At 32.8% G+C, this 13,334-nt stretch overlaps 1 protein-coding gene across 4 annotated transcripts in view; it reads right to left on the bottom strand.

The window, feature by feature from the left end:
• Positions 1 to 13,334, bottom strand: part of grhl1 (grainyhead-like transcription factor 1) — a 38,378-nt gene that overhangs the window by 390 nt on the left and 24,654 nt on the right. For 3 of the 4 annotated variants that reach the window (XM_001923728.7, XM_073926977.1, XM_073926978.1), the window contains exons 11-15: positions 11,972 to 12,000; positions 11,652 to 11,737; positions 7,254 to 7,339; positions 4,485 to 4,549; positions 1 to 2,246 (exon numbers count right to left, since the gene is read on the bottom strand). The exon at positions 1 to 2,246 is cut by the window's left edge and continues 390 nt beyond it. In XM_001923728.7, the coding sequence (XP_001923763.1) occupies positions 2,129 to 2,246; positions 4,485 to 4,549; positions 7,254 to 7,339; positions 11,652 to 11,737; positions 11,972 to 12,000 (384 nt within the window). In that variant the 3' untranslated portion in view covers positions 1 to 2,128. 4 annotated transcript variants of the gene reach the window in all.

The following is a 13,334-nucleotide window of genomic DNA, read 5'->3' on the forward strand; positions in this document are numbered from 1 at the left end:
AAGAAAATAAAACAAAAACCATAGTTTAAGGGCAATGTAATGGGTAACCAAAGGTCTAAAGAAATTCTTTATTTTACATTTACTAGATTACTGGATGTAATGAACTTTAACAAAATTAATATGCTCAATTTTCTTGAGATTTTTCCCCCCTCTTTTTTCCCCCTTTTGTGCTACTGAACAGCTATTAACAATTAAAACTAACAAATATTTGCTAGTTTTTTATTTCTAAAAGGATTGTTAAACCAGTTTAAATGTATGTAATATTGAATATAATCTATATACTAATTACAAAAATAATTAGTTTAGGTCACCATTCATAGTATTAATGAACTATTAAATAACACTACTAGCTTAATACACAAATAATTAGCTGTTTATTAATAGGTAGAAGTTAGGTTTAGGTTTTGGGTAGGATTAGAGATGCAGAATAAGCCCATACTTTATTACTACTTATGAACAGCTAATATCTTAATAATAGGCAGGTAATAAGCCAGTAGTTAATAGCATGAATTTTGACCCAAACTAAAGTATTACCAAAAATTCAAAATTTTCCCATTGGTGTGACTTATTAATAAATGTTTGAATAATACTGTTGTCTAGTAATTTTGTGTATGCATATGTATTTTTTGTTTCTAACATACTTTAGCTTCAATTTTAGCATGTATTACAGTAAATTCTAAGCAATAGTTCTGTTAAATAAACCAACCTGCCATGCATATTTTGATACTGTAAGCGGTAGCTACTCTAAAAATGCTGGGGTTTATATCCCGAATTTGGGTAAAATATAGGCCAACCCAACTGATAGGGTATATGTATATTTTATTATACTGATATTTAAATTTTCGCAATAATTTTTAGTGCAACTGTTAACTTGCAATCGCAAAATTGATGTTATTTTCAGGGTTTCTTAGCGTGTTTGTAAAGCATCACAGTTCATCCATCAACAATACAGAATTACTCACTTATACTTTCAAAACAAACGTTTACACTGATTATCCATGGATCACATTTTGAAAACAGCTCCTGAAGGATTCATCCGAGAACCTGCTGCATGGACCGTATTTGTTCATATTAGGAATGAGGAAAGTCTAAAGCTGAAAAGTTATTAGGTGTTAATAATAATAATAATAATAATAATTAAAAAAAGTTTTTTGTTCCCTTACTCCATGTCCACATGCACAAATTGCTTGTGAAGCTGAACAAGAGATCATACTGTATATACTGTACTTACTAAATACTGTAAAGGGTTATTGATAACAATACAGCGAAGCGATGAGGATTCCCCAAACCAGTCTCTCTACACCCTTTTCATTCATCCTTTAGAGATCAGCTTCTCCAGTGCTATGAATTTAAACAGGAAATCTAAGAGTAAATTGTTTTCATGACCTCTTTCAGAGTCACTAAACAATTGAGAAATGAGCTGTTTGTTTATACTCATGGAAAAAAAAAGAAAATATGGCTCATAACATTCCCAGCAGACTCCTTGTTGTCAAAGAGACATAAAAACAACATGTCAAAAATGCAAATAGATTTGATGTCAAATCCTTGACGTCTATTTGACATCCACACATAGATGGCCTTTTGACCACCGAAATAATGACACAAACAGTAAAATAAGAGAACTTTTATTCAGCTGCTACAATGCATGTAAACAATATCAAATTGAGATCTAACATTGGTGTCAAATATTGATTACAGCCTTTTAATTGATCTTTGACAGCAATTTTAGATGTCAGTTTGACGTAGTTTTGACATCAAGGTATTAACATGTATTGTAGGGATACGAAATCCAGTGTACATTTGGAATTTGCAATTGAAGCTTTCATATTAATATATTATTGTGTTATATTATAATACTTTAGTGCCATTATTTTGGTGGTCAAACAGGCATCAATGTGTGGATGTCAAATAGACGTCAAGGTTTTGACATTAAATCAATTAGCATTTTTGACTTGTTTTTTTTTATGTCCTTTTGATATCAAGCTGACCACTCGGTTTAAGTACTTATACCTGAAGCATTTTAAAGTACTTAAGTTCGCATATACAAGTTCGTCCCTATTCATTAGACTGTAGTGAAAGATGAGAGGAGAGAGATGTGTGTAAACCAGTCTGTAGAAGGAGCTGAAAATCACTCAATCTCTGTCAGCGTGAGCTTGATCATTCCTCCCATCTCCTCCATCTGGATCTGGAAGGTGTCCTCGTTCGAGTAGTGCTTGATGATGTTGTCGTCCATGTTTACTAAGATCCTGAAAAAAAAAAAAAACAGGGAAGGCTTAGTGATGATCAAAGGACGCACAATATGAAGGATAGTTGAATCATGACTGCACATCTAACATGCTGTTTGGTATCATTATTTAAATTAAATAAAACACATTAGAATAAAATGTACACAAACATTAATGTCATTTTTTTCAGGAAATAACAAAGTCATGTTTTAAGTGAGATTTATGTTACTTCAGAATTGTTAAGAAAGTCAGGAATAAGACTGTCAAGTTTCTGTGTTGTGTTCCATGTGTCATGTGATTCCTTTGTTCCATTTTCCCGCCATTTGTTAATGTTCACCTGAGTTTCACCTGTGTTTCTCTCCTGTTGGTTATTAGTTCAATCATGTCCCTTGTATTTATACCGCTAAGTTTGTTTAGTCCCTTGTCTAGTCTTGAATTGTCAACAGCCCATGTCTTTCCTGAGTCTCCAGCATTTCCAGTGTCTGAAGTGAGTGTTTGTAAATGAATCCGTATCGTTTGATAATTCCTGAGTTTTGTGTGTTTGTAGAGGAGCAAACGTGACAGAAGACCAGACCAAGAACCAACCAAACACAAGAGCTTAAATACACAGGACCTCATTTAACTAATTACACACAGGAGTGAGACACTGGTGGAAACATTGTTCCGTTTTTCCTGCCGTGTGTAAAGCTGCTGTCACACTGCACTTTTCTCCCCATAGACTTCCATTCATACGCACGTGAATGCGTCAGACCAGAAATGCAAGCTTGAGTGACAAGTTTTCGCAGTTCTGGAAAGTTCAAACTTGGTGAACTCTGACCTGGGAAATGGCATCACGAGTGTGTGAGACCAATCGTACATACTGTAAAAACATGACCTCTCTGCACAGAAATTTTAAACCAGGACCAATCGCTCGCTTTTTTAAATGTCTAATCATCATGTTTAATCCCGCCCCTTTTCTCAGCGCTGTGCAACAGAATTTCACACGCACAAACTCTAGTGTGACTGCAGCATTAATGTTTAAAAGAAATCACATGAGATGAACAGAAAGCACATGGACCACACAGAAACCTGTCAAAGACATAGTTCATTTACTAATAAAAATAACTATCAACAATGTATAATCTAAAATATATTCTGACCAATTGCCATGTTCTAAAACAAACTAAACCTATATTTGTGATCCTGGATGATGAACGAGGTCATAAATATTCATTTTTGCACATTGAAATTTATATGTCTGAATAAACCAGCTTGATTGATCTGTTGTTTGTTACGATAGGACAATATTTGGCTGAGATACAACTATTTGGAATTAAATGGTTTAAAACAAAATCATAATGTGGAGAAAATTGCCTTTAAATTCGTCCAAATTAATATCGTTGTGTTTCATGCTAACCAAAAATGTTGTTTTGATATTTACAGCAGTAAATAAAATATCTTCATGCAACATGATCTTTACATATGATGATGATGATGATGATCAGCATAAAATTTATCTTTTTGGCTCTTTTTTTGGCTATTCCCAGAAATATACGTATGCGGCAAACATAAAGATTTGTGGTTTACCAATATTTTATTTGAAATTTGAAAGACATTTTATCATTACTTTTTAAAATAACATATACTACCGTAAAACTTAAACCCATACAAATGCAGTGGTGTCTTTATTCCACACTTGTATATACATTTTTGCAGGAGGCTAACAAGATTAGCATATTGCTAGCATGTTTTTAGCACAATGCTACTTCATCTAACATTACACTTATGTAATATCATTCATTTATTCAACTTTCTTCAGCTTAGTCCCTTTATTCATCAGTGGTTGCCACAGCAGAATCAACCACCAACTTATCCAGCATATGTTTTACACAGTGAATGCCCTTCCAGCTGCAACACAGTAATGGGAAACACCCATACACTCATTCACTATGGCCAATTTAGTTAATCCAATTCACTTATAGAGCATGTCTTTGGGCTGTGTGGGAAACCGGAGCACCCAGAGGAAACTCTTGCAAACAAGAGGAGAACATCCAAACTCCACACACAAATGCCAACTGACCCAGCGGGGACTTGAATGAAGGACCTACTTGCTGTGAGGCAACAGTGCTAACCACTGTGCCATCATATTGCCCAACTTATGCAATATTAATAAATACATTTTAATGGATATTCAGATACACATATTAAGAATTAATTTACTAAGGAATAATAAACTTAACAAATTTTACTTAATCATAATTAAAAATGTCTTACACTTACCCTTTCTTGCATTTCTTGTAGACCTTTCCGATTTTCTCAAGAGAAACTTCATACTTCTCTGAAATCTGGAGGAGAGCGAATGCATTAGCAGGTATCAGTACAGCATCAACATTTACTTTAATGTCACAAGCATGTATTTGTTAAATACCTATCAATATAAATCAGCAACGATTAACTGTAAGAATCTCAGTAATGCAAGTACACTTATAAAACACTTTCTTAATAGCCAAAAGTAACATGTTACTCAATACATGCAGCTCAAAATAAAACGCAACCAGCTCCATCACAGACCGATTTAAAAAACGGATCCAATGAAGAAGAATGTTGGAAAAGTTTAGAACTCATAAACAACTCTCAAATGTGTTTCATAACAGCATGACTTTTGATATTTAAGTGAACTATTCCTATACAGTAGTATTAAGTGCTAATTACACAGTGAGTAAACCACTGCACATACTGAATAAATGGAACATTTGGTTTTCCAGCCAACTAGTATCAAAGTTCATCTTATTTCAGGATACGAGTGCTCGCGCTTAATGTTTTCCCAGCCCCCCTGACGTTATCCTGACATTCCCTCTCCTCATTCTCAAAGTGCGCTAAAGTGTTGCAATACTTGGCTAACGTTCTGCTACGCTCACTGCACACAACAACACGCACACTACTCGTGGTGGAAAGAGTACTAGACAACTATACTTAAGTAAAAGGAGCATTACTTGCACAAACACTTTAGTGCAAGCTGAGTAAAAATATGTGTTCTAAACTACTCAAAGTATGAGCGAAAATAGCTCAGTGTTCAGTGAGTATTATGCTGTGAAAATAGTTGACCTTATGGCCTGAAACTTAAAAGGTAGCTTAAATCAGTGGGGTTTTCTTTTGAGATGTGCAATTAACTTTATGTGTGAACACATTACATTAATATAATAATGCAGTTTTAATGAGCTGATAGAAAGCAGGCTGATGTGTTTACATACTAAGTGAAGTCTGAAAAACATAGGGCGATTTTTGGGCGGAGGGCGGAGCTGTGTCACCACGGAGGAGCTCAGAGTAGAGCCGCTGCTCCTCTACATAGAGAGAAGGGCTTGGGCATCTGTTTTCGGATGTCTCCTGGACACCTACCTAGGGAGGTGTTTCAGGCATGTCCCACTGGGATGAGGCCTAGGAGAAGACCCAGGACATGCTGGAGGGACTATGTCTTTTGGCTGGCCTGGGAACACCTCAGGACTTTACTTAACTACTTAATAAAATGTAGTTTCTGAAAAAATCTACTTAATTACAGTAATTTGAGTACTTGTAATTTGTTATACCTCTGATACTTTCCTTTAGCTGTGGCAGTCCTGTGGCAGCTTTATCAGCTCTTTCTGAGCTGGACATTTTTGTGATTCTCATCTCGGTCTCCTGCTATGTTTTTATGCTTATGGCCTGTTGACATTGATCTCCTACGTAACGCACTGTCCCTATTAAATTATCCTGCTTCTGACTCTAATTTCAGGGACTTTTCTGCACTGACCACATGCATTTTGTGTACCAAGTCTACTAAGCACTGGTTTTCTTTTTTTCCTGAATTTTTCTGCAGTGCATTAGAAACGTTGCTGTGGGTTTGGATAGGATGTATCATTTTTTGGGGGTGGGAGTTCTGTTGTGTTTGTGTGTGCTGATGTCTGTTTGTGTGGTGTTAGGGTTGCATTGCTAAACACAGTTATACTGGTATGGAGTTTAGAGGAGACTCATAAAAAGAACGGAGGGAAAACACTCAACCTGTGTCCTTAAATAACCCTTCTCTGAAGGCTGTGGAAAATTGTATTAGGTAAATTAGATTTACTTTTCCTGAAGTGGTTCTTACACAAATTATATGCAGCACATTGATGGTAGTTTTGTTTTTCAGACGCTGCTATCAGTTTTATCATCAGCTATGGAAAAATGATAATATTAAAATTATGAGCATGGTGGTTTCAAAAAGTGATACCACATGATTTTATTTTATTTTTTCAACAAACCACATGATTTGACCTGACTGGCTTTTGATTTCTGTAGAGTAAGCTAATGGCATAATAGGCTAACAGGCATAAATAAAAATACAGTAATATACAAATATTTAATAAATAAAATCATAGTTTTTTAATAGTATATTAGCTACATAGTTTTAGTAACTAATTGATAAATTATATAAAATGTATTAAATATTTGTATAAGTAATAATATTTCAATATTTTATATTATTATTATTATTATTAAAAATATATTATTATTATATTATTATATTAAATAATAATAATAATAATTGTACACATTTGTTGATAGTACAGAAACAGACAAAAATTTTAATAAATGTAAGTTGTCCTTTATAATTTTTTTAATGATATTTTAAGGATTATTAATTAATATTAGTGGTAGCAGTAATTATAATATTAATACATCATTTTAATAACACCTTGGACAATTTTTGATACCCACTGCACAGATAAGGTTGAATATAATAAATATAAATAAATAATTAAATTATTATTGTTTATAATAATAGTAGGAATAATAATAGTAATAATAATTATTATTATTATTATTATTTTTATTATTATTATTAATAGTAGTAGTAATAGTGAATAATAACAACTTTAATTAGCATTTTTAATGGATACCTTTCAGCATTCATAGTTTTCCTGAGCTCATAACATTGCATTGTTAGAATTTGAGTTACAGTATATGACCCTGAATGAGCAAAGAGCTGGTGTTGTTTGCACTATTAATGCAGAATATGGAGATCTGTAAACTCACCGCTTCCACCAGGCCTTTCAGAGTGGGAGTTTTTAGCATGAGGGCATCAAACACCTCCTCCGTCTCCCGGCGCACATACAGCAAAACTGCAGAGACACAGAAGAGTGGTCAGCAAAGGTCACTCATGCATAAATGGTCAGCAAACCTCAAATCCAAAATAAACTGGAAAGTAAATTCAAAGTAATCTGGTCAGGCTTTCATGTGGTAGAAGATTTCATATGCCTTCTAATACAAGCTATTTACCATGATCTTTGCTGTAGTTGCTGCTGTCAATACTTTATATTGAAATATTATAAATTATATGAAATTGCTTATCCACACTCTTATTCAGGCAGTTTGAAGCTTTTGTTATGTAGGCTGTATAGTAGAGGCTCGTTTTATTTCCAAGATTTTAAGTTTCTCCTCAAGTTTGCTTATTAGTTTATTAATAACTGGTCACTTGTCTTCGCTTAGGTTTTACCTTTATATAAATTAGGCTGGCAGCTTCTTTGCTAATATTGACATTTGAATGAAATGGATAGTTCACAAAAAAAAAATAAAAAATTCTGTTTTATCCTTCTGCTGAACACAAAGGTAAATATACTGAAGAATGAAAAAGGGTAAACTATCCCTTTAAGTACTGTGAGATTTATAAGAAGCTACATGGCATAATTTATTAAATTACTTGGTTAAAAATAACCAAAACAACAAATATTTGTGTTGTTTATACATATTATGTAGTTTTATTTTCAATTAGAACAGTGACAGTTTTGGCAAGACAAATGTAAATCAGAACTGGCCTGACTGGACTAGTATAGTACAAATCTGTAAGGTCAAACAATGCTTGACAAATTAATAAACCAAAAAATGAAACACCAAAACACATTTTTTGAGATGTTGACAGTCCCATGTTGCTAATAACAATATTAGGACACATATATTTCAGTAAAAAGTGAAAGTTGGCTGTTTTTACATTATTTAGAGCAAATTTGTTCTTCCAGTTTGAAAATACATTTTTTACGATGAGGAGATAATTGTGTAAATTCCAGCGTGGAGATTGGCTGTCTGTATCGGCCGGTACAAAGTAATGTCATTGAGTTTTCAGCACATCTACTCATCAATTCATGAGAAAGACTTGGATCCAACCAATCAGCGCGCTCTATTGTGAATGAGATGCAACTTCTTTAATATGCATGATATAGCTTCAAAGACTCATTTCACTTGTAACAGTGTTCAAAGAGACGCCATGTTGTGTTGCCAACCGTAATTCAAACAAGAAAAAGAATTGTTCGGAGACATGGGTCATCAGTGTTGCGTTTATAAATGTGGCACAATGAAGGTTTTGTTTCCATATCCCCACGATGAGAGCACCACTCACGTATTGGCCCAGATGTGTGGATTAGAGTGGTCTGCTAACACACGACTAAAATATGTTTGTGAGGAACATTTTTTACCAGAGAGCTTTTTAAATCTGAAAATGGTGAAATCTAGATTTGTCACTGGTCTCCTTTAAAAAAAGAAGTTGGTGTTGATTTTCCTGTCTCTACGAAATTGGTAGGTGTGTGATCAGAGTTCTTTGTTTATTCAGTTGACAAAGTTAGATAGTATCGTCAGCAGTACTCTTTCAGTTTTTAAAGACATACTTTAGTCTAAATGATTTAGTTACTAAGTTTACAGTATGGTAATATCACTACAATATTATGGGCTAAAAATCTTCCACTGCCACACAGCTCTCAGATTTGCTGTAAATAATGCTCTCCGAATCTCTTTCTATCACCCCTGCGTCTGTGTTTGTGTTGCTGCTGTAGTGCACATAATGAAACTCCCCTTTTTATGCAAACCCTTCCCTCTTTGGCCACTTGACACTCTCTACGTAGTGATACTTGATACTTGATACTATCTACGTAGTATCATAAATGACACTTTTGATATTCTTAAGGTGTCGTATTGAATTTAGAAATTATAATATAGTTATTTTTATATTTTTGTTATTTGCATTTTACAAAATAGTGGGAGTGTCTAATTTTTCAAACTAGATGCAAGAAAACACCCTGCTGAGACAGGGGGAATTTATGACCCTATAAATATTGGAATTTGAATTAATTCTGTGGTAGTATATCTACGTAGTATCATAAATGACACTTTTGATATTCTTAAGGTGTCGTATTGAATTTAGAAATTATAATATAGTTATTTTTATATTTTTGTTATTTGCATTTTACAAAATAGCTACATTAAATGTATTTTATTTTATTAATTTACTTACTAATTGAAGTACTGGTAATCATAATATTAATCCAAATTAAAAACAACAACATGTAACAACAACATTATTTTTATTATTAGTAATATTTATTGATTAAATTATTAAGTAATATCTATTATTATTATTGTTCATATTTTGAATAAGACTTAATGTTTAAAATCCACCTTTCCTCTTACAGTGTTTGCATTTTTACTTTTTACCATAGTGGTTACAATACATCGTAAAATAGCTTTCTGCATAGTTAGAAATTTCCAGTATGGTGACAACACCCTTGGGGTCTGCGGCCCATGTCTATAAGCACAGGGTCCGCCTCATCTTCCCCTTTCACCCAAAAACCCCAGCAGGACTGGGCAGCGTCCCAAACCATTGCTGGGAACCCTGAGTCTCCAATGGGAGACGGTCAGTGATGTGGATGGTCCGGAGTACACAGATTACACACATTACATTCTAACCCCAAGCAGGAGGTCTGGATAAATACATACAAACACCCACACAAAGCCACATGGGGCCAGAAAGAGACACAAAGCATCATGTTGGGAGGCCTAGTGGGCATTTCTTCTCTTTCTTCACTGAAAGAGTAAGCAGTGTTTGTTTCTGCATGCTGTGTTGAAGTGATTTGATCTCATCTGCAGCGTTTGCTGGTCAAATCTTGCTCTATAATTAAGAGCCATATTGTATTGGATTGTATTGTAGCGCCGCTCCAAAATCTTGTCAGCTGCTAAACTGCCTGCTGCCTACTTAGGCAACTCGCCTTCTAAGGCTGAAGGCTGACGTCATGGAAGCTCATAAGTGACTGATCTGAACACTTGGCAGAGCAACTCAGCACGTCGCAGAAAGAGCATCCCAGACACGCAGCTGATTTCAATATATTTTGGTATTTGATATGAAGCAAATGCTGGAATTCTAAATATGAATTATGTGGAATGCAGAAATGCACATCAACACAAATATAATAATATAATTGTATTATTAATTAATAATACTATTTACATTACTTATTATTAATATTAATAGTATTATTATTATTATTAATTATTATATATTTTTATTATGTGTATATTAATACTAATACAACTGCCTATAATATTGTTTATTTCATGTATAGATATAATATTTTTATTATATTATTAATAATAATAATAATAATAATACATTTGACAACAAGTATATATTATTAATTAATATAGTTATGATGCTAATGATATTAACAATATGATTATTAATAGGATTATTATTATTATTGTTATAAAACATTGTGTTTAGTTTAGTTTAATAATATTATGCATTAGATTATATATTGTTTTAGCTGGATAAATAATAATATTTACAAAATACTAGTTATTATTATAGTTCTAATATTAATTATACTAATACTAATCATTTAAACCAGTTGAGTCATTTAAAATGTATTTTTATAAGTATTATTATTATTAATAATAATAATAACAATAGCAACAATCATATAAATAATATTTTTTAATAAATAAGTTTATTTTTAATGATGATATATTGGATATTGGATATATATTTTTATATTATATATAAAAACTATATTATATTTTATTTTACCTATAAAACTATATATTTTATATTTTTACAGCAAAAAAAACAACAGTACTCTAATATTTATTATTATTGTTATAATATTTGTAGTAGTAGTAGTGCTATTAACAATTATAAAAATACTAATACTGTAATAAAAATAATAATACTAGTTTTTATTAATAATAATTTTAATATAATATTAACATTAGTATTATTAAAAATCATAATAATCCATAATAATGATACAATTATTCAGTTAAATTTATTACAATTGTCAATTATATCCTAATTGTTTGCATATCTTTTAAAAAATATTTTTAAACTAGCTCTCTCCATAAAGAAGACAAGCAATAATGCCTTATAATTATTATGAACCAAGTCATCTTCTGAACTATCTTCCACATGTTTCTTTCTTCTCACTATGTTTTGAGAACAGAGCAAATGTGTTTTGAATTAGGGTGTTTTTGTGTGTGGTTTATGCGCAAGCAACCAAATGGCATTGCACCATAACAGCACCGATAATATAGTGCCAACAACAGAGAAATAAACACACAAATCTGCCCAGGACAAAACAAATGACACACACCCCCATTCCAGTAAAAACACACCTCTTTTGGGCTCATCCATCCGTGCCAGTTTATTAGGAGGCGATCCAAACTCCTCCTCAGTATAAGGTAATCTCTTCATTGCCGAGCTAAAGGAGAGACGCAGAGATGAGACAACCCCTTCTCAGAAAAACGCACACACCATCTCATAGAGAAAGGAGGCGCTGATTAGAAGATCATTACACACACCAGACAAACAGCACCTGCGCTTTTCCTGGAAGCAGCAGAGCTAAAGGCCGTTTAGCTCTAGTTTTGCTCTATGCACTTTTTGAAAATCCTGTCTTTAACAATAAACACAAAGAAGACAAGAGACAGAAACTCACCCCTCCTCCGAGTCCTCAGCTGTGAATGCCTGAAAAAAAATCAACAAATCATTTACAAACATTTTAAATGGAAAAATGTATGTTATTTTTGTGTTATCCATTTAATTACGGTTATGAAATGCATTATGGGACTTTCATGTTGAAAACTTAACTCTTAATAATGACATTTTAGTAGTTTGAAACAAGATGTTGTATAAAAAATAAGAACAAGTCGGTGAAATAACAGAGAAAAGGTACTTGCTGTTTATTACCATGTTTATGTATCGTAATTTATAACACCAAAACAGACAATATATAACTTCTAACTTTTAAAGGTCCTGTGAAGTGCTTTGAAATTTGCATTTTTATTCAATGTGTAAGGTAATCTCAACCAAAACACGGAAAGAAGGTGGGACATAGTGTAGCTCCTCCCCTTTTTAAGAAACAACCAATAGTGTTTTGTTTTATCACCGCTCTGTCAGTGAGAATGATTGAGCTCAACTCATCAAATGAAAAGCAAATAAGAAGCATCTAGAAAGATGATGGGGCTTATCAGATACTAGAAAGCATTTGATTGGTAAAAAAATGAAGAGAAAATGAAATTTGATGAGAAAATGAAGTAGGAGGTGATGTGAATTAAACTTTTGATCCATTTGGGCGGAAGTAACAAACTACAAGATTAAAATGTTTATATCAGTTTTATAACTTCTAAACGCACATTTTGTCACTGTTTTGGAGCACACTACCTAATAGATATCCTAAAAACAATAATACTATTAACGATACTAACATCTAAAAAACTTTATTTTAATTTTTTGGGAACTTTAAAGATAACAACTAAAGATTTGTTTTTAAACATTTTTGCATCAAAAGCTGAAGGAAAGGTCATGAATTGGAATAATAATAATAAACAACATAAATCACAACATATTGAACTGCTCATTTTAGGATTTTTTTAACATCACTTTCAAAGGTTTTTTTATTTTTTTGGTGTTTCTACTTATTAAATAGTTTCCACACAAATAGAAAGCACCACAGATTATAACTGTGAAAGGCCCATAGCCAGCCAGGTGGAAAGTGTGGTTCTTTTTTCTCTCCATTTTCTCCTTTTCTATTTAATTATGAGATTTAAATACTGCATTTTAGTGACATTTTAAGCACTATTTTTAGCTGGATTAGCTTGTTGGAAGGTCAACTTAACCACACCTTTTGATGTACCAAAAACATTTCCTAAAAATTAGAATAAAGAATTTCTTACAGTTAAAAAATGTATTAGGCAAATAACAAACTGGCCAGAACATTCAACTTTCCTCCATCACAATTTGGAATGCCGAATTTGGTGCGGTGTGACTTCAGAATGACAAATTCGATGTCCCAAATTCTG

The sequence above is a fragment of the Danio rerio genome, chromosome 17 (assembly GCF_049306965.1).
Source record: "Danio rerio strain Tuebingen ecotype United States chromosome 17, GRCz12tu, whole genome shotgun sequence".
NCBI classification, from domain to species: Eukaryota; Metazoa; Chordata; class Actinopteri; order Cypriniformes; family Danionidae; genus Danio; species Danio rerio.